Raw genomic sequence first — 22,042 nt, forward strand, 5'->3', positions numbered from 1 at the left:
CTATGTGGACATAGAGCAGCAATATCTATGTGAACATAGAGCAGTAATGTCTATGTAAACATAGAGAAGTAATATCTCTATGTGAACATAGAGCAGTAATATCTATATGTAAACATAGAGCAATAATATCTCCATGTGGACATAGAGCAGTAATATCTATATGTGAACATAGAGCAGTAATATCTCTATCTCTATGTGAACATAGAGGAGTAATATATATATGTAAACATAGAGCAATAATATCTCCATGTGGACATAGAGCAGTAATATCTATATGTGAACATAGAGCAGTAATATCTCTATCTGTGAACATAGAGGAGTAATATCTATATGTAGACATAGAGCAGTAATATCTCTATGTGAACATAGAGCAGTAATATCTCTATGTGAACATAGAGCAGTAATATCTATGTAAACATAGAGCAGTAATATCTCCATGTGGACATAGAGCAGTAATATCTCTATGTAAACATAGAGCAATAATATCTCCATGTGGACACAGAGCAGTAATATCTCCATGTGAACATAGAGCAGTAATATCTCCATGTGAACATAGAGCAGTAATATCTCCATGTAGACAGAGCAGTAATATCTCCATGTAGACATAGAGCAGTAATATCTCCATGTGAACATAGAGCAGTAATATCTCTATGTAAACATAGAGCAATAATATCTCCATGTGGACATAGAGCAGTAATATCTCCATGTGAACATAGAGCAGTAATATCTCTATGTGAACATAGAGCAGTAATATATCCATGTAGACAGAGCAGTAATATCTCCATGTAGACATAGAGCAGTAATATCTCTATGTGAACATAGAGCAGTAATATCTCTATGTGAACATAGAGCAGTAATATCTCCATGTAGACAGAGCAGTAATATCTCCATGTAGACATAGAGCAGTAATATCTCCATGTGAACATAGAGCAGTAATATCTCCATGTGGACATAGAGCAGTAATATCTCTATCTCTGTGAACATAGAGGAGTAATATCTATATGTAAACATAGAGCAGTAATATCTCTATGTGGACATAGAGCAGCAATATATGTGAACATAGAGCAGTAATATCTATGTAAACATAGAGCAGTAATATCTCTATGTGAACATAGAGCAGTAATATCTCCATGTGGACATAGAGCAGTAATATCTATATGTAAACAGAGCATTAATATCTCTATGTGGACATAGAGCAGTAATATCTCTATGTGAACATAGAGCAGTAATATCTATATGTAAACATAGAGCAGTAATATCTCTATGTGAACATAGAGCAGTAATATCTCCATGTGGACATAGAGCAGTAATATCTCTATGTGAACATAGAGTAGTAATATCTATATGTAAACATAGAGCAGTAATATCTCCATGTGGACAAAGCAGTAATATCTCCATGTGAACATAGAGCAGTAATATCTATATGTGAACATAGAGCAGTAATATCTCTATGTGAACATAGAGCAGTAATATCTATATGTGAACATAGAGCAGTAATATCTCTATGTGGACATAGAGCAGCAATATCTCTATGTGAACATAGAGCAGTAATATCTATGTAAACATAGAGCAGTAATATCTCTATGTGAACATAGAGCAGTAATATCTCCATGTGGACATAGAGCAGTAATATCTATATGTAAACAGAGAGCATTAATATCTCTATGTGAACATAGAGTAGTAATATCTCTATGTGGACATAGAGCAGTAATATCTCCATGTGAACATAAGATAAGATAAGATAAGATATTCCTTTATTAGTCCCTCAGTGGGGAAATTACAGGATCACAGTAGTATAGCTCACTGATAAACGAATAATAAAATAGAAACAAGTAATATAATAAGCATTAAAAAAGAAAACATCAGTAGAATATAATAAGCATTAAAAACAGTAGAATATATGTACAGACTGAATAAAAAGTATATATATATATATAAACAAAGTATATAAACAAAAAGTACTTCAGCATATTGCACATGTTGTTGCACCAGGTAGTGGTAGAGTGATAAAGTGATAAACTGCTGAGTGACCAAGTTCAGTTTGGTTGTGAAGTGGCCTACCGGGAGCTCAGCCGGTTGTGTAGCCTAACCAGCGGGAAGAAAGGACTTGCGGTACCTCTCCCTCAGACACCGGGATGAATCAGCCGGTGACCGAAGGAGCTGTGCAGCGCTACCAGAGTGTCCTGCATGGGGTGGAGGCGTGGCTCATCATGGACGACAGCGTCATCATCCTCCTGTCCCCACCACTTCCACGGTATCCAGAGGACGCCCAGCACGCTGCTGGCCTTCTTTATCAGCTTGTCCATTCTCCTCCTGTCAGCTGCAGTGATGCTGCTGCACCAGAAGACCACTCCGTGAAGATGGCTGATGCCACCACAGAGTCGAAGAAGGTCTTCAGGAGTGCACCCTGCACCCGAAGACCTCAGTCTCCTCAGCAGAAAGAGTCTGCTCTGTCCCCTTTTATAAAGTGCATGTATGTGGTCGGACCAGTCCAGTTTGTTGTTCAAGTGAACACCCAGGTACTTATAAGATTTGACGATCTCAATGTCTAGTCCCTGGATGCTCACGGTACGGAGGAGGCGTTTACCCGCGGAAGTCCACCACCAGCTCCTTGGTTTTACTGGAGTTAATCTGGAGGCGGTTCCGCTGGCACCATCCTAAAAAGTCCTGGTTTAGCTCTCTGTATTCCCTGTCATCATCGGCGGAAATGAGGCCGACGATTGCAGAGTCATCGGAGAACTTTGCAGGTGGCAGTTAGCAGAGTTGTGGTTGAAGTCCGATGTGTAGATGGAGAAGAGGAATGGAGCCAGAACGGTTCCTTGTGGGGCTCCTGTGCTGCAGGACACCCGATCTGACTCGCACCCGTATCCGCACATACTGAGGACGGTTGGTGAGGTAGTCCAGGATCCATGCGGTCAGGTGGTGGTCCACTCCGCTCTGCTCCAGCTTGTCCCTCAGAAGCAAAGGCTGTATGGTGTTGAAGGCACTGGAGAAGTCGTAGAACATGACTCTCACAGTGCTTCCAGCCTTTCCAGGTGAGAGAGGCATCTTTGTAGCAGGAAGATGACGGCGTCATCCACCCCGATGCCAGATTGGTAGGCGAACTGGAGTGGGTCCAGGGATGAACTCACCAGAGGGCGGAGATGGGCAAGGACCAGCCTCTCCAGGGTCTTCATGAGGTGGGCTGTCAATGCCACCGGCCGGTAGCTATTGAGGTCCTTGGGCCGCGGGGTCTTTGGTACCGGTACCACGCAGGACGTCTTCCATAGCTGTGGTACTTTCCCCAGCCTCAAGCTCAAGTTGAAGATGTGCTCCGCTATCCCGCACAGCTGGTCTGCGCAGGATTTGAGAAGCCTTGAGCTGATGCCGTCTGGACCCGTGGCCTTCCTCACTTTGATCCTCCTCAGTTCCCTTCTCACCTGGGTAAGGGACACTCTGGGGGGTGGGTTGCTGTGAGGTGTTGGAGTGGGTTGCTGGTTGTGGAATGCTGTGTATGAGAGGTGTGAAGGGGAGCCGAGTGTGCTGGAAGAAGGTGAGGGAGACGGAGAGGGGGGGCAGTGGTCCACAGGGGGTGCAGATGATGGGGGTTGCAGCAGCCGGGCAGCCGGGAGCATAGAGCAGTAATATCTCTATGTGAACAGAGCAGTAACATGTGCACATAGAGCAGTAACATGCGAACATAGAGCAGTAACATGTGCACTTAGAGCAGTAACATGCAAACATAGATCAGTAACATGTGAACATAGAGCAGTAACATGTGAACATAGAGCAGTAACGTGAACATAGAGCAGTAACATGTGAACATAGAGCAGTAACATGTGAACATAGAGCAGTAACATGTGAACATAGAGCAGTAACATGTGCACATAGAGCATTAACATGTGAACATAGAGCAGTAACATGTGAACATAGGTCATGTCATAGGTCATATCATAGGTCATGTCATAGGTCATGGATCATGTCATAGGTCATGTCATAGGTCATGGATCATGTCATAGGTCATGTCATAGGTCATGGATCATGTCATAGTTCATGTCATAGGTCATGTCATAGGTCATGGATCATGTCATAGATCATGTCATAGGTCATGTCATAGGTCATGGATCATGTCATAGATCATGTCATAGGTCATGGATCATGTCATAGGTCATGTCATAGGTCATGGATCATGTCATAGGTCATGTCATAGGTCATGTCATAGGTCATGTCATAGGTCATGTCATAGGTCATGGATCATGTCATAGATCATGTCATAGATCATGTCATAGGTCATGGATCATGTCATAGGTCATGGATCATGTCATAGATCATGTCATAGGTCATGGATCATGTCATAGATCATGTCATAGGTCATGTCATAGGTCATGGATCATGTCATAGGTCATGGATCATGTCATAGATCATGTCATAGGTCATGGATCATGTCATAGATCATGTCATAGGTCATGTCATAGGTCATGGATCATGTCATAGGTCATGTCATAGATCATGTCATAGATCATGGATCATGTCATAGGTCATGGATCATGTCATAGATCATGTCATAGGTCATGGATCATGTCATAGATCATGTCATAGGTCATGTCATAGGTCATGGATCATGTCATAGGTCATAGATCATGTCATAGATCATGTCATAGGTCATGGATCATGTCATAGATCATGTCATAGGTCATGGATCATGTCATAGGTCATGTCATAGGTAAGTAAGTAATTTATTTTCCATAAGTACATAAATAACGTGTACATACTGGCAGACATTAACAGAAAAAAAATGTACGAATGGAGGACCGTCCAAAGACCGAGGTCTGTAGGCTCCTCTGAGATGAGGAGTTGGACGGCCCCTCCCCTAACCCTTTAGCCCCTCCCCTAACCCTTTCACCCCCCCTCCCAACTACTACAGGCACACAGACAGTACACACACATATGGATCAAAACATAAAATGTCGTACAAGCAACAACAACATAAAACCAGAATAGGAAAAAGAAAAGAAACAGTCATAGTAAAAATATTAATAAAAGACAAATGTGAACTACTGAGAACTTAGAAAAAATAAATAAGAATAATATCACGAACATCAAATTATGTATATACATTTTATTTTAAATATTTTCCCTCTATTGTACTGTGCCGCCAGGCTGTATGTCAATATTAAAAACTTTCAAAAAGAAGTGAGATGGCGTTTAAGGCGAGAACCAAATGCCTTGGTGGTGGATGCCGATTTGACCTCGTCCGGAATTTGTCTCGAGCTTTGGACCTCTACAGATGAAGCTTTTAAATACAATGTGAACTGTATGTTTATTTATATGAATGCCACCACGCAGCCGCGTGTTGTGATCGTAGACATTTGTGTTCCTTGTGAACATACGTAACAGATTATGTGGCAGATTGTTATTCATAAATCTGAACATAAAAATTCCTGTTTGACACAAATGTAGATCAGTAAATCTCAGAATGCCCAATCTCTTAAAAAGCGGCTCAGTGTGTTCGTTGTTCTTCACGTTGCAGATGATCCGCACAGCCCTTTTCTGTAAAATCTCGAGACATTTGACCTGAGGATCCCCAGAGCAGATTGCAGTACAAGAGGTGCGGATGGACAAGGCTGTGGTACAACAAACGCACATTTTCTGTTGAGAGTATATTTTTTGCGGAGCGCAGGGCAAATGTGCCGCTTCGTATGCGCTTCCGACAGCTGTCAATATGTTGATGCCAGCGCAGATTGTCGTCAATATAGACACCAAGGAACTTGGTGCACTGGACTTTTGAGACATTTGCCCCATCAATCTCAAGCCTAAAATCTTGATCTGGGGGATTATTTGATTTATTTATAAGCATATAATTAGTTTTCTGTGCATTTAGAGATAACTTGTTCGCTTTGAACCAATCCGATACAATTTTTAGCTCTTCATTTGCAGTTTGATATAAGTTATGGTGGTCCTTCGATGAAATATAGATAGTTGTGTCGTCAGCAAAGAGGATGCTTTTAACACGTTTTAAGACTTTTGGAAGGTCATTTATGTACAATATAAATAGCAGGGGTCCCAATACAGAACCCTGTGGTACTCCACAAGTTATATCATATGATTTTGATTTGAACCCCTTGTATTTCACATATTGTTTTCGACCACGAAGATAACTTTTAAACCACTCGAGTGCCGTACCTCTAACACCATAATGGCTCAGTTTTTTTTAAAGTATTGAGTGATCGATCGTGTCAAAAGCTTTAGAAAGGTCTAGGAATAATGCCAGAGTGTTCTCTCCGTGTTCAAGTGCAGTGTAGGTGTCAAACAGAAACCCAGTGACTGCGTTCTCAGTCGAGTGCTTTGGTCGAAAGCCGTCTTGGCTTCCGTATAGCAAGTTATGCTTTGCAACAAAGCTGGACAGTTGTTTATGAACGACCTTTTCCAAAATTTTGGAAAAGCTTGGCAACAGAGATATTGGACGATAGTTAGTAAAGTAAAGCTTTTCTTTGGCTTTGTAAATGTGGATCACTTCAGCGATCTTCATATCATCAGGATAATGATTTGTTTACAAGATGTGATAAAGGAGTGGCCAACGATTGACCAAGTTGTTTGACTAGATTCATGCTGATACCGTCATGACCGGCGCTTTTCTTTGGCTTAAAGCTGTTTATTAGTTTAGAAATTTCATCCGGGTCGACAGGATTAAGAAACATCGATTGAATTGTGGACGATTGACCAAGATACTCAGCAAACGAGTGATCAGAACATCCAATTTGGTCTGCATATTTCACACCTATGGTAGCGAAATATTCACAGAACCCATCTGCAATCTTTTTAGGGTCAACTTCCTTTTTGCCATTGACATAAAATACATCCGAGATACGAGACTTGTCGTTGGATTTGTTAATGATCGAGTTAATCACTCGCCAAGTCTTCCTTGAGTCGTACTTATATTCATTGAGGAGGTTAGAGTAGTACAATTGTTTTGCGTCTCGTTTGGCTTTGTTTAATATATTTCTGTCGGTGAGACATGTTGCCCGCGCAGGATGACTGTCTGGTTTCCCCAGCTGGAGTTTGAACAGACGATCACGCCTGCGTATCGAGTTCATCAGACCCACCGTCATCCAGGGTTCTCTCATAACATGCTTGCAAGAAATACGAACAGTTCTCGTAGGGGCGTGATGATCCAGTATGCTCATAAATGACCGAGTGACTGCGTTACTGGCTTCGTCTACGGTCATGTTCTGTAGGTCAGACCAGTCAACATTGGACAGAGAATGATTAATATCTTGCAGCGTATGATCAGTGACAGATCGCGATGTGATAACGAGAGGCTGCTTTTTTTCATTAACCTTATTTCGTTCCCCCATAAGCGTTAGACACGGCAAATGGTCTGAAATATCAGAAAAAATGGATGTCATAGGTCATGTCATAGGTCATGTCATAGGTCATAGGTCATGAGTTCTCAGACAATGTCTGACAGCCGTCATCTCGTCTTTGCTGTGATGGATTCTGTTCTGTTTAGAAGATGAATGTGTTGATGCTTTGCTATAACTCATAAATTGTGGTCATCTGAACGTGTTCTGACTCCTCCTCCTCCTCCTCCTCCTCCTCTGACATGAGGAGATCTTCTTTCACTGCTTGTTGACATTAAACATCAACGCCAGCATCCTGAGATCTGCTGGCCGTCGCCATGGAGACGCTCCTCACTGTAAGACCACGAGACAATAAAATGGTGTCTTCATATGCGGAGAATGAGAAACCTCACAGAACCGGGGGCGGGTCTCTACCTCACAGAACCGGGGGCGGGTCTCTACCTCACAGAACCGGGGGCGGGTCTCTCCAGGAGCCGTTACCTCTGAGCTCCTCCACGCTCGGCACACGAGACGCTTCAGTTACAACCTGCAACCTCAAAGACCCACAAGCCCGGATCACTTCAGACCAGCTCAACGGCTCCGACAGAACTCTCCAACAGAACTCTCTCTAACAGAACTCTCTCTGACAGAACTCTCTCTGACAGAACTCTCCAACAGAACTCTCTCTGACAGAACTCTCTCACAGAACTCTCTCTCACAGAACTCTCTCTAACAGAACTCTAACAGAACTCTCTCTGACAGAACTCTCTCTAACAGAACTCTCTCTAACAGAACTCTCTCTAACAGAACTCTCTCTGACAGAACTCTCTCTAACAGAACTCTCTCTGACAGAACTCTCTCTAACAGAACTCTCTCTAACAGAACTCTCTCTGACAGAACTCTCTCTCACAGAACTCTCTCTCACAGAACTCTCTCTGACAGAACTCTCTCTGACAGAACTCTCTCACAGAACTCTCTCTCACAGAACTCTCTCTAACAGAACTCTAACAGAACTCTCTCTAACAGAACTCTCTGACAGAACTCTCTCTAACAGAACTCTCTCTAACAGAACTCTCTCTGACAGAACTCTCTCTGACAGAACTCTCTCTAACAGAACTCTCTCTCACAGAACTCTCTCTCACAGAACTCTCTCTAACAGAACTCTCTCTGACAGAACTCTCTCTGACAGAACTCTCTCTAACAGAACTCTCTCTAACAGAACTCTCTCTGACAGAACTCTCTCTAACAGAACTCTCTCTCACAGAACTCTCTCTCACAGAACTCTAACAGAACTCTCTCTAACAGAACTCTCTCTAACAGAACTCTCTCTGACAGAACTCTCTCTAACAGAACTCTCCAACAGAACTCTCTCTGACAGAACAGAACTCTCTCAGGCAGGACGACCAACCGGTTCCTCATCTGGACCCAGCGGTTGGAGGACCCGTCCCAGGCGTAAAACCCCCCGGATGTTTTCCTTCTGAAACAAAAGACTCTCCTGAAGTGAAGAGCGTCTTTAATGGTGACAGTCACATGGGGTACAGGTCGGCTTCAGGGGTCAGAGGTCAGAGACTTCACACAGAACAGGTGAACAGGTGAACTCCCTCTGAAAGGTCAAAGAAACGACATGTCCAAATAAGGCTGCTCTGCTGGGCAGCTGGTGACCAGTAGTGATTCAACATGAGCAGCTTGTTAATATGTTAACGAGCATGTTAACGAACATGTTAATGAGCATGTTAATGAGCATGCTCATTAACATGCTCATTAACATTCATTACATGTGATGTACAGTGGAACATACCTTCAGTTCAGATCTCCAAGACGACAACTAAACTAAGGAAGGAAACTAATTGGGATGAAGATAAAAAGTGAAAGTTAATTATCAGGAGTCGTTAAACTACGCAGACGACTGAGTGACACTCGCTCGTGTGACGTGATGTTGTTGTGACGTTCTGAGGTTGTTGTGACGTTGTGATGTGCCGTTCTGAGGTTGTTGTGCCGTTGTTGTGATGTTGTTTTGACATTGTGATGTTGTTCTGATGTTGTTGTGATGCTGTTGTGTTGTTACGTTCTGACGTGACGTTGTTGTGATGTGTTGTGACGTGATGTTGTGACGTTGTGATGCTGTTGTGTTGTGACGTTCTGACGTTGTTGTGATGTTGTTGTGTTGTGACGTGTTGTGATGTTGTTTTGACGTTGTGATGTTGTTCTGGCATTGTTGTGATGTTGTTTTGACATTGTGATGTTCTGACGTAGTTGTTGTGATGCTGTTGTGTTGTGACGTTCTGACATTGTTGTGATGTTGTTGTGACGTTGTTGTGATGTCACGTTGTTGTGATGTTGTGACATTGTTGTTGTGATGTCAAGTTGTTGTGACGTTGTGATGTTGTCACATTGTTGTGATGTCACGTTGTTGTGACGTTGTTGTGGCGCTTTGGTCTTGCTTGGTGTGTTCATGACTCGTTGCGTGTCCGCTGCAGGTCACATGTTGCCTTCAGGTGTCCCTCAGTGGATGTAAATGCTCCTCCGGGGTCTGGAGCGCGTCACACTGACACTGTTCATCACAACTCTCATTCCGCGTGGATGTGTCACACACAACCATCACAACAATCAGAACCATCACAACCATCAGAACCATCACAACCAACACAACAATCACAACCATCACAACAATCAGAACCATCACAACCAACACAACCATCATAACAATCAGAACCATCACAACCATCAGAACCATCACAACAATCAGAACTATCAAAACCATCACAAACAACACAACAATCAGAACCATCACAACAATCAGAACCATCACAACCAACACATCAGAACCATCACAACCATCAGAACCAACACAACCATCACAACAATCAGAACCATCACAACCATCACAACAATCAGTACCATCAAAACCATCAGAACCAACACAACAATCAGAACCATCACAACAATCAGAACCATCACAACCATCACAACCATCAGAACCAACACAACCATCACAACCAACACAACCATCAGAACCATCACAACAATCAGAACCATCACAACCATCAGAACCAACACAACCAACAGAACCAACACAACCATCATCAGCCCCAACGTGGACTGAACCGTGAACAGACAAGAACACGCAAACATTAAGAATGAAAATTAATGTTATTATTAATGAATAAGGTGGCACACACACACACTTCATTTTTAAAGATTCATCATCACATTAAGTTGGCACAGAGGCTTCATATGTTACACGCTAATGCAATAAATAGTTTTAGTGCCATAGAAAACAAATAAATCACATTTCCTCCCACAACACTCAGGAGGTCATACACGGTCACACCACTAGGGGGCCCCCTGGTGCTCTGCTCGAGGAGAGCTTCTCAATGAGCGATATCCAGGTGCTCTGACTGTCATCCACCAGGGAAAAACCAGGTGGTCCACATGAGGCCGGAACCCCAGGGACCTCATGAGACCAGAAACACGGTTAGTACCAAACTAGAGGCGCACCGCTCTGCATGGGTGCTGGGTGGCGCTGTTGGACCTCAGTGACGCCTTTAGAAGTCTAATCTATACACAGGTTCTCTTCCTGGTGCGTGAAGCACACACGTCCTCCGGATATGGAGTTAAATGTCATTTATAAACAGTCTGTGAAGCCGACGGGCCGTCAGTCCGCAACACGTCAACAAAGAGCTTCACTTATTGCGAAATGTAAAGACTTCACATCGTTGAGCTCAGCTGCCTCAGTTCAGGAGCGGTTCTAGGAAATCCTCCACGACTGTACGAGTCCAGTACAGGTCCGACTCCGATAATCATATAATCATCTTCTAGGTCGAGAGCCCGTGAACCTCGCAAAGAGGGGGCCGGCGCCTGCAGGGGGCGCTGCCTTCAAGTTTTGTTCCTGGTGAACAGGCGCTCCCCCCGCAGGGTGAGGTGCTGCAGCTGGTACTGCAGCCCCTCGGTGTCGGAGGACTCTTTGATGCCGATCCGGTCCAGGTTAAGGTAGTCCAGGGACTTGGACTGGGCCCTCTTCCCTTTCAGCAGGCAGAGGGGCAGCGGGGCGTGCAGACCCCTCCCCGGCTCCCTGAGGAAGGTCTCACTGGAGCTCGGCATCCGCCGCCGCCGGCGCCCGTTGGCGGCGGGGATGTCGTAGGGTTGGTAGAACCGGCTTTTGCCTTTGCAGACTCGTGAAGGCCGGTGGACGCCCGAGTCCACCGACTTGGGGACGGGGCTCTCGGCGGAGCCGGTCACGGCCTCGGGTACCGAACCCTTCTCTGGGGGGCCTTCGGACCACCTGTGGGCCAGCTTGAGCAGCTCCTCGCCCGTGGTGAAGCCCACCAGGTAGTTTGAATCCATGTGGAGGATCTGGTACCCTCGGATGGGGGAGCACGGGGTGCTGGCACAGCGAGGTCTCTCTGCCTCTGGCTTCAACGTGGCTTTGGCTTCAGGTGGAGGGAGGCTGGACCCGTGGGCCCGAGACCCGGCGCTGAGGTCCACTTCCATCCTGACGGACACGACTGAGGGTGGAGAAGAACACGTTAGAGTCCCTCTGGGATCACCGACCATGAAGACCTTAAAGAGTTCCGATTCTAGTGGCATCTGATCTCTACCGACCAGACAGGGAGGAATCCCTATCCCCTAACCCCCTAATCCCTATCCCCTAACCCCCTAATCCCTATCCCCCATATCCATATCCCCCTAATCCCCTAATCCCTATCCCCCTAATCCCTATCCCCCATATCCCCTAACCCCCTAATCCCTATCCCCCTAATCCCCTAATCCCTATCCCCTAACAGCCTAATCCCTATCCCCCTAATCCCTATCCCCTAACCCCCTAATCCCTATCCCCCATATCCATATCCCCTATCCCCCATATCCCTATCCCCTAACCCCCTAATCCCTATCCAGGGTTTTTCCTGGGTCAAAATGGGTCTTCGGTGCTCCCAAAAATTATTCGTGCAGGTCGGGCTGTTGAGTGAGTGATCAGCAGCTGGCCGCTCGGTCCATTCGCGCACCTCACAGTTGCGTATTGATCAGACAAGAAGACACGCTTATCTACTTCCCCTACTATTATAACAGGGTGAAATCTCCACCCGCCAATTCACGGCTCGCGCGATAGAGCGATGCGTGCGCCGGCATCGAAGCTCTGCCGTGATGCGCGCGCCTCGCTTAGCGATGATTTATTTATTTATTTTTTCCATCGCTGACTTTTTTTTGCCTTAGGCGCTCGGGATTTGTCATAGGCGCTCGGGAAAACGGCTTAGGCGCGCGCCCAAATTTTCTCTATGCAGGAAAAACCCTGCTATCCCCTAATCCCCTACCCTCAAACCCTAACCACGAACCCCCAATCCATTACCCCATAATCCCTAACCCCCAAACCCCTAATCTCTCTATGAGGACACAGGAGCCTCCATAGGGACACAGGAGCCTCTATGAGGACACAGGAGCCTCCATAGGGACACATGAGCCTCTATGAGGACACATGAGCCTCTATGAGGACACAGGAGCCTCCATGAGGACACAGGAGCCTCTACGAGGAAACAGGAGCCCATATGAGGACACAGGAGCCCATATGAGGACACAGGAGCCTCTCTGAGGACACAGGAGCCCATATGAGGACACAGAAGCCTCCATAGGGACACAGGAGCCTCTCTGAGGACACAGGAGCCCATATGAGGACACAGGAGCCTCTCTGAGGACACAGGAGCCCATATGAGGACACAGGAGCCTCCATAAGGACACAGGAGCCTCCATAGGGACACAGGAGCCTCTATGAGGACACAGGAGCCTCTATGAGGAAACAGGAGCCTCTATGAGGACACAGGAGCCCATATGAGGACACAGGAGCCTCTCTGAGGACACAGGAGCCCATATGAGGACACAGGAGCCCATATGAGGACACAGGAGCCTCCATAGGGACACAGGAGCCCATATGAGGACACAGGAGCCTCTCTGAGGACACAGGAGCCCATATGAGGACACAGGAGCCTCTCTGAGGACACAGGAGCCCATATGAGGACACAGGAGCCTCTATGAGGACACAGGAGCCTCCATAGGGACACAGGAGCCTCTATGAGGACACAGGAGCCTCCATAGGGACACAGGAGCCTCTATGAGGACACAGGAGCCTCTATGAGGACACAGGAGCCCATATGAGGACACAGGAGCCTCCATAGGGACACAGGAGCCTCTCTGAGGACACAGGAGCCTCTCTGAGCTCATTAACGGGGTCCTTGCCGCACTAACCGAGCCCCTTTTCCGCCGGGGAAGGACTACATCATCAAAGATGGCTGTCACAACGAACACCGGCCGGCTCTCTCCGGTGCGCGGCCGCGATGCGTTAAACGTGACCGGGTCTCACCAGACCAGATGACGTCACGGGCGCGTTTGGATGCAAGACCCTGGTCCTTGTTGATTAATCCGCATCAGAACACACGCACGCGCGCGCGCACACAGTAATACATACAGACCTGTTTGAGAGGAGGATCCGGTCTGTGGTCTCCGGTCGATGAGGTCTCTGCTTCTCCGCCTCACGCCTGTTCCTCAGCTACAGGACCACTTCCGGTATGACTTTCAGAATAAGAGAACCTGTTTCTGATACCTGCTGTGCATGTATCGCTGCTGCCACGGTCACGAGAGTTGTGTAAAGATGAAGAGAAGGAGCATCAAGCTGAGCTGCTCTTTAAGTGACGTCATGTTGTGGTCATCACGGTCAGCGGGAGAGGTGTGTGTGTGAAACACGCGTTCGATGATTGTATTGACTATTACAAATGTGAGACATTATTCTGAAGGATCTGTACATGTGAGGTTGTTGTGACGTCATATCTGGTGTGACGTCATATCTGGTGTTGCAGAAAGCATGGCTTGATTGAAGTACCATTTATGCCACAAGGTGGCGCCCGTTTCCAGGGAGTGAGGTTATAACATTTCCCTGTAATGAGTTGTTTCATAAAGACTTAGACCAGGTCCCCCTAGACCAGGTCACGTTAGACCAGGTCCCCCTAGACCAGGTCCCGTTAGACCAGGTCACATTAGCCCAGGTCCCCCTAGACCAGGTCACGTTAGACCAGGTCCCCCTAGACCAGGTCCCGTTAGACCAGGTCACATTAGACCAGGTCCCGTTAGACCAGGTCATGTTAGACCAGGTCCCGTTAGACCAGGTCCCCCTAGACCAGGTCCGTTAGACCAGGTCCCGTTAGACCAGGTCCCCCTAGACCAGGTCCCGTTAGACCAGGTCACATTAGACCAGGTCCCCCTAGACCAGGTCCCCCTAGACCAGGTCCCATTAGACCTGGTGCCCCTAGACTAGGTCCCGTTAGACCAGGTCCCCCTAGACCAGGTTCTGTTAGACCAGGTCCCGTTAGACCAGGTCACGTTAGACCAGGTCACGTTAGACCAGGTCCCGTTAGACCAGGTCCCCCTAGACCAGGTCCCGTTAGACCAGGTCCCGTTAGACCAGGTCACGTTAGACCAGGTCCCCCTAGACCAGGTCACGTTAGACCAGGTCACGTTAGACCAGGTCCCCCTAGACCAGGTCCCGTTAGACCAGGTCACGTTAGACCAGGTCCCGTTAGACCAGGTCCCGTTAGACCAGGTCACGTTAGACTAGGTCCCGTTAGACCAGGTCCCGTTAGACCAGGACACGTTAGACCAGGTCACGTTAGACCAGGTCCCGCTAGACCAGGTCACGTTAGACCAGGTCCCCCTAGACCAGGTCACGTTAGACCAGGTCCCGTTAGACCAGGTCACGTTAGACCAGGTCACGTTAGACCAGGTCCCCCTAGACTAGGTCCCGTTTGACCAGGTCCCCCTAGACCAGGTTCTGTTAGACCAGGTCCCGTTAGACCAGGTCACGTTAGACCAGGTCCCGTTAGACCAGGTCCCGTTAGACCAGGACACGTTAGACCAGGTCCCGTTAGACCAGGTCACGTTAGACCAGGTCCCGTTAGACCAGGTCATGTTAGACCAGGTCCCGTTAGACCAGGTCCCCCTAGACCAGGTCCGTTAGACCAGGTCCCGTTAGACCAGGTCCCCCTAGACCAGGTCCCGTTAGACCAGGTCACATTAGACCAGGTCCCCCTAGACCAGGTCCCCCTAGACCAGGTCCCATTAGACCTGGTGCCCCTAGACTAGGTCCCGTTAGACCAGGTCCCCCTAGACCAGGTTCTGTTAGACCAGGTCCCGTTAGACCAGGTCACGTTAGACCAGGTCCCGTTAGACCAGGTCCCCCTAGACCAGGTCACGTTAGACCAGGTCCCGTTAGACCAGGTCACGTTAGACCAGGTCCCCCTAGACCAGGTCCCGTTAGACCAGGTCACGTTAGACCAGGTCCCCCTAGACCAGGTCACGTTAGACCAGGTCACGTTAGACCAGGTCACATTAGACCAGGTCACGTTAGACCGGGTCACATTAGACCAGGTCCAGGTCACGTTAGACCAGGTCCGTTAGACCAGGTCACGTTAGACCAGGTCCCCTAGACCAGGTCACGCAGACCAGGTCCCTAGACCAGGTCACGTTAGACCAGGTCCCGTTAGACCAGGTCCCTAGACCAGGTCACGTTAGACCAGGTCCCGTTAGACCAGGTCCGTTAGACCAGACCAGGTCCCGTTAGACCAGGTCACGTTAGACCAGGTCCCCCTAGACCAGGTCACGTTAGACCAGGTCACGTTAGACCAGGTCACATTAGACCAGGTCACGTTAGACCAGGTCCCCCTAGACTAGGTCCCGTTTGACCAGGTCCCCCTAGACCAGGTTCTGTTAGACCAGGTCCCGTTAGACCAGGTCCCGTTAGACCAGGTCCCGCTAGACCAGGTCATGTTAGACCAGGTCCCCCTAGACCAGGTCCCGTTAGACCAGGTCACATTAGACCAGGTCCCCCTAGACCAGGTCACGTTAGACCAGGTCCCATTAGACCAGGTCCCCCTAGACCAGGTCCCATTAGACCAGGTCCCCCTAGACCAGGTCACGTTAGACCAGGTCCCCCTAGACCAGGTCACGTTCGACCAGGTCCCATTAGACCAGGTCCCCCTAGACCAGGTCCCGTTAGACCAGGTCCTGTTAGACCAGGTCACGTTAGACCAGGTCCCCCTAGACCAGGTCCCGTTAGACCAGGTCACGTTAGACCAGGTCCCCCTAGACCAGGTCCCGTTAGACCAGGTCACGTTAGACCAGGTCCCGTTAGACCAGGTCACGTTAGACCAGGTCCCCCTAGACCAGGTCACGTTTGACCAGGTCCCATTAGACCAGGTCCTGTTAGACCAGGTCACGTTAGACCAGGTCCCCCTAGACCAGGTCCCGTTAAACCAGGTCCCCCTAGACCAGGTCCCGTTAGACCAGGTCCCCCTAGACCAGGTCACGTGAGACCAGGTCCCCCTACACACTGAGGAGATCACTACACACTGAGGAGATCACTACACACTGAGATCACTACACACTGAGATCACTACACACTGAGATCACTACACACTGAGATCACTACACACTGAGATCACTACACACTGAGATCACTACACACCGAGATCACTACACACCGAGATCACTACACACCGAGATCACTACACACCGAGATCACTACACACCGAGATCACTACACACCGAGATCACTACACACTGAGGAGATCACTACACACTGAGTAGATCACTACACACTGAGGAGATCACTACACACGTACGCTCCAACTTTGACAAACACCGAAGAGAATAAGGAGGCCTTCTACAGCTATCTGGCGAGTACGCTCAGAGACATCCCCGAACTGATACGCTGCTGCTGAGGGGAGACTTCAAGACCCTGAACATTTCAAGATTCAAGATTCAAGATGTTTTATTTGTCACATACACACACAGGGTGTGCAGTGAAATGAAAGTGGCAATGCTCAGCAGGAATGTGCAAGGGCAACAAGTACACACTATTTACAAATAAAAAACAACACAATATTTACAGTAAGTGTGTGTGTGTGTGTGTGTGCCTAAGAGGGGCAGTTGTGTGGGTCTATGTGGGGGTCCTGGTGAGGTCGGAGTTCACAATCCTGATGGCCTGAGGAAAGAAACTCCGTCTCAGTCTCTCTGTTCTTGCAGCGTGACTACGGAGGCGCCTGCCTGACCGCAGCAGCTGAAACAGTCTGTTGTTGGGGTGGTGAGGATCCTTCATGATCCTGCGGCTCTGGTTCTGCACCTCCTGGTGTACAAGTCCTGCAGGGTGGGAGTGTAGTTCAATAGTGCGCTCAGCCGAACGCACTACTCTCTGCAGAGCCTTCCTGTCCTGAGCGGAGCAGTTGCCAAACCAGGCTGTGATGCTTCCTGTCAGGACGCTCTCTACAGCTCCAGAGTAGAAGGACTGAAGGATCCTCTGGGAAACTTTAAATTTCCTCAGCTGCCTGAGGTGGTAGAGGCGCTGCCTTGCCTTTCTCACCAGAGTGTCTGTGTTCGTTGACCATGTCAGATCCTCGGTGATGTGGACTCCCAGGTATTTATACCGCTCACCCTCTCCACAGTAGTCCCGTTAATCCCCAGTGGTGAGTACGTCCTCTGTTGTTGTACCCTCCTAAAGTCCACAATCAGCTCCTTAGTTTTGGTGACATTCATGATGAGGCTGTTGTCCTGGCACCAGAGTGACAGATCAGCAACTTCCTCCAGGTAGGCCTTCTCGTCGTTGTCGGAGATCAGGCCCACCACCACTGTGTCATCCGCAAACTTGATGATGGTGTTGGAGCTGAACCTGGCCACACAGTCATGTGTGTACAGGGAGTACAGTAGGGGCTGAGGCGCAACCCTGGGGGATCCTGTGTTCAGGGTGAGGGATTTGGAGGTGTGTCTGCCCACCCTGACCACCTGTGGCCTGGCGGTCAGGAAGTCCAGGATCCAAGCACACAGGGGGTGTTCAGTCCCAGCTCAATCAGCTTGCCGGCCAGTCTGGAGGGGACTATGGTGTTGAAAGCTGAACTATAATCAATGAACAGCAGTCTGACATAGCCCCCTCTGGCTGTCCAGATGAGAGAGTGTGGTGTGCAGTACCTGGGAGACAGCATCATCCGTGGATCTGTTTGGGCGATAAGCAAACTGCAGCGGGTCCATGGAGGAAGGGAGGAAGGCGCAGATGTAGTCCTTTATCAGCCTCTCAAAGCATTTCATGACCACCGAGGTGAGGGCCACCGGTCGGTAGTCATTCATACATGCTGGAGAAGCATTCTTGGGCACAGGGACAATAGTGGATCTCTTGAAGCAGGCGGGGACCACGGACTCAGCCAGGGAGAGGTTGAATATTGTGGTGAACACTGGAGCTAGCTGGTTAGCACAGGTCTTCAGTACTCGCCCAGATATGCCATCTGGACCTGCAGCTTTCCTGGTGTTCACCCTCAACAGAGCCCTCCTCACACTGTGCTCGGTCTTTCAGATCCATGCTCTTGTCAGCAGCATGAAGCCAGGGTCTGGGAGTTGACCCAGTTCATGAAGCCAGGGTCTGGGAGTTGACCCAGTTCATGAAGCCAGGGTCTGGGAGTTGACCCAGTTCATGAAGCCAAGGTCTGGGAGTTGACCCAGTTCATGAAGCCAGGGTCTGGGAGTTGACCCAGTTCATGAAGCCAGGGTCTGGGAGTTGACCCAGTTCATGAAGCCAGGGTCTGGGAGTTGACCCAGTTCATGAAGCCAGGGTCTGGGAGTTGACCCAGTTCATGAACCCAGGGTCTGGGAGTTGACCCAGTTCATGAACCCAGGGTCTGGGAGTTGACCCAGTTCATGAACCCAGGGTCTGGGAGTTGACCCAGTTCATGAAGCCAGGGTCTGGGAGTTGACCCAGTTCATGAACCCAGGGTCTGGGAGTTGACCCAGTTCATGAACCCAGGGTCTGGGAGTTGACCCAGTTCATGAAGCCAGGGTCTGGGAGTTGACCCAGTTCATGAAGCCAGGGTCTGGGAGTTGACCCAGTTCATGAAGCCAGGGTCTGGGAGTTGACCCAGTCAAGGAAGGGCACAACATTGTAAAGCTCAACCTTTTATTGCACAAGTCAGAGTTTTGATCTCCAGCCACCGATTGGTCTACAGCATGTCCCTCAGGCCAGCGTTGTCCCGCACCATGCTGCTGTACACCGATTGGTACACCGTCAGTACGTCCAGGGCTGAGGGGCGGCGCTTGGGGTCTTCCTTCTTACACTGCTCATGGATCTGAAAGAGATGGAAGTGGACTACATCCCCTCCAGGGACCCTCCCCATGAGGAACCGGGTCACGTCGGGGATCTTCCAGATGTCGGTGGTCTCGTCGTACTCGGGCATGAGCCGGTCCGAGAACGGCTCCCCGGTGGCCCCGAGAGGCCAGCGCTGCTCCGGGGCCACGAAGTCCCCGCTGAGCTCCCGGTGGCCACACTTCACCAGCAGGCCTCTGGCCCGGTCCACCTCTGGCAGCGCGTCCAGGTCGTTGACCACCAGGTGGAAGTCGGTGGTCAGCAGGAACTGCGACAGGGTCTTCTCCAGGCTGCTGGAGTCACACATGACCCTCCGGCCCGCCGGGCTGCCGTGGAGGAACCGGAGGACGGACACGTAGTCCACGGCCAGCAGCAGGCGCGTCCGCCAGCCGTCGTGCTGCCGGTGGCGCTCTTGAGCAAGGACGGCGTCCAGGTTCAGTAAGGGGCCGAGCGGGTGGAGCTCCGTGACCTGGGTGTGGTCTTGGAGGCAGAACCCCACCAGCTGCACCACCAGGGGCCCCTGCAGGGCCTGCAGCATGGACAGGCCATGGAGGAAGTCCTCTTGGTACTCCAGAGAGGACAGCTGGGACAGAGCCACCTTCTGCCCCCGCCACTCGGCCAGGTACACCTGGGGGGGGAGTGAAGTGTGATATATGCATAGTATAATATACACATTATTATAATATATATACACATCATATAGATATATACAAATAATTTATATACACACACTTATAATACACAGTATAAAGTATAAAGTTCACAGTATTAAGTACACAGTATAAAGTTCACAGTATAAAGTACACAGAATAAAGTACACAATATTAAGTTCACAGTATTAAGTACACAGTATTAAGTACAGAATAAAGGACACAGTATTAAGTACACAGTATTAAGTACACAGTATAAAGTACACAGTATTAAGTACACAGAATAAAGGACACAGTATTAAGTACACAGTATAAAGTTCACAGTATTAAGTACACAGTATTAAGTACACAGTATTAAGTTCACAGTATTAAGTACACGTTATACAAGTACCTTCTTCACGGCTCCTTGTCCAATCAGCTTCAGCCGGCGGACCTCCTGCTGGACCTGGGCGCACTGCAGCCAGGCGGTGCAGTTCCTCATGGGCGCCATCTTGAAGCTCCGAGGGCCACAGCCGAGGGGGGCGGGGCCTAGCGGCTCCTCCGCCTGGTACAAGGACTCCAGGTACAGGTAGAGCAGGGCGTTGCTGAGCAACAGCGCGGCCAGGCAGACCCCCACCACGGGGACGCCGTGGGACATGGAGCGCCCCCTGGTGGCCGGCATCTGCAACAGCGAGGAGAACACAAGGATACTTCATGAGACAAGCATCCTCTGTCCTCAGGGAGGAGACCACAAGGATACTTCATGAGACAAGCATCCTCTGTCCTCAGGGAGGAGACCACAAGGATACTTCATGAGACAAGCATCCTCTGTCCTCAGGGAGGAGACCACAAGGATACTTCATGAGACAAGCATCCTCTGTCCTTAGGGAGACCACAAGGATACTTCATGAGACAAGCATCCTCTGTCCTCAGGGAGGAGACCACAAGGATACTTCATGAGACAAGCATCCTCTGTCCTCAGGGAGGAGACCACAAGGATACTTCATGAGACAAGCATCCTCTGTCCTCAGGAGGAGACCACAAGGATACTTCATGAGACAAGCATCCTCTGTCCTCAGGAGGAGACCACAAGGATACTTCATGAGACAAGCATCCTCTGTCCTCAGGAGGAGACCACAAGGATACTTCATGAGACAAGCATCCTCTGTCCTCAGGAGGAGACCACAATGATACTTCATGAGACAAGCATCCTATGTCCTCAGGAGGAGACCACAAGGATACTACATGAGACAAGCATCCTCTGTCCTCAGGAGGAGACCACAAGGATACTTCATGAGACAAGCATCCTCTGTCCTCAGGAGGAGAACACAAGGATACTTCATGAGACAAGCATCCTCTGTCCTCAGGGAGGAGACCACAAGGATACTTCATGAGACAAGCATCCTCTGTCCTCAGGGAGGAGACCACAAGGATACTTCATGAGACAAGCATCCTCTGTCCTCAGGGAGGAGACCACAAGGATACTTCATGAGACAAGCATCCTCTGTCCTCAGGAGGAGACCACAAGGATACTTCATGAGACAAGCATCCTCTGTCCTCAGGGAGGAGACCACAAGGATACTTCATGAGACAAGCATCCTCTGTCCTTAAGGAGAACACAATGATACTTCATGAGACAAGCATCCTCTGTCCTTAGGGAGGAGAACACAAGGATACTTCATGAGACAAGCATCCTCTGTCCTCAGGGAGGAGACCACAAGGATACTTCATGAGACAAGCATCCTCTGTCCTCAGGGAGACCACAAGGATACTTCATTAGACAAGCATCCTCTGTCCTCAGGGAGGAGACCACAAGGATACTTCATTAGACAAGCATCCTCTGTCCTCAGGGAGGAGACCACAAGGATACTTCATGAGACAAGCATCCTCTGTCCTTAGGGAGACCACAAGGATACTTCATGAGACAAGCATCC

At 48.9% G+C, this 22,042-nt stretch overlaps 2 protein-coding genes across 2 annotated transcripts; both read right to left on the reverse strand.

The window, feature by feature from the left end:
* Nucleotides 1-10,450: 10,450 nt before the first annotated feature.
* Nucleotides 10,451-14,440, reverse strand: macir (macrophage immunometabolism regulator). Its single transcript, XM_056432926.1, has 2 exons — nt 13,778-14,440; nt 10,451-11,824 (listed from the first exon to the last, which is right to left on the reverse strand). The coding sequence occupies exon 2, from the start codon at nt 11,808-11,810 to the stop codon at nt 11,196-11,198; it is 615 nt and encodes a 204-aa protein (XP_056288901.1). The 5' UTR covers nt 11,811-11,824; nt 13,778-14,440; the 3' UTR covers nt 10,451-11,195.
* A 4,836-nt stretch (nt 14,441-19,276) lies between these two features.
* pomk (protein O-mannose kinase) lies at nt 19,277-20,927 on the reverse strand. Its single transcript, XM_056432925.1, has 2 exons — nt 20,521-20,927; nt 19,277-20,107 (listed from the first exon to the last, which is right to left on the reverse strand). Exons 1-2 carry the CDS (start codon nt 20,788-20,790, stop codon nt 19,337-19,339), a joined length of 1,041 nt encoding a protein of 346 aa, XP_056288900.1. The 5' UTR covers nt 20,791-20,927; the 3' UTR covers nt 19,277-19,336.
* Nucleotides 20,928-22,042: the final 1,115 nt, after the last annotated feature.

The sequence above is a fragment of the Pseudoliparis swirei genome, chromosome 15, assembly GCF_029220125.1.
Source record: "Pseudoliparis swirei isolate HS2019 ecotype Mariana Trench chromosome 15, NWPU_hadal_v1, whole genome shotgun sequence".
NCBI classification, from domain to species: domain Eukaryota; kingdom Metazoa; phylum Chordata; class Actinopteri; order Perciformes; family Liparidae; genus Pseudoliparis; species Pseudoliparis swirei.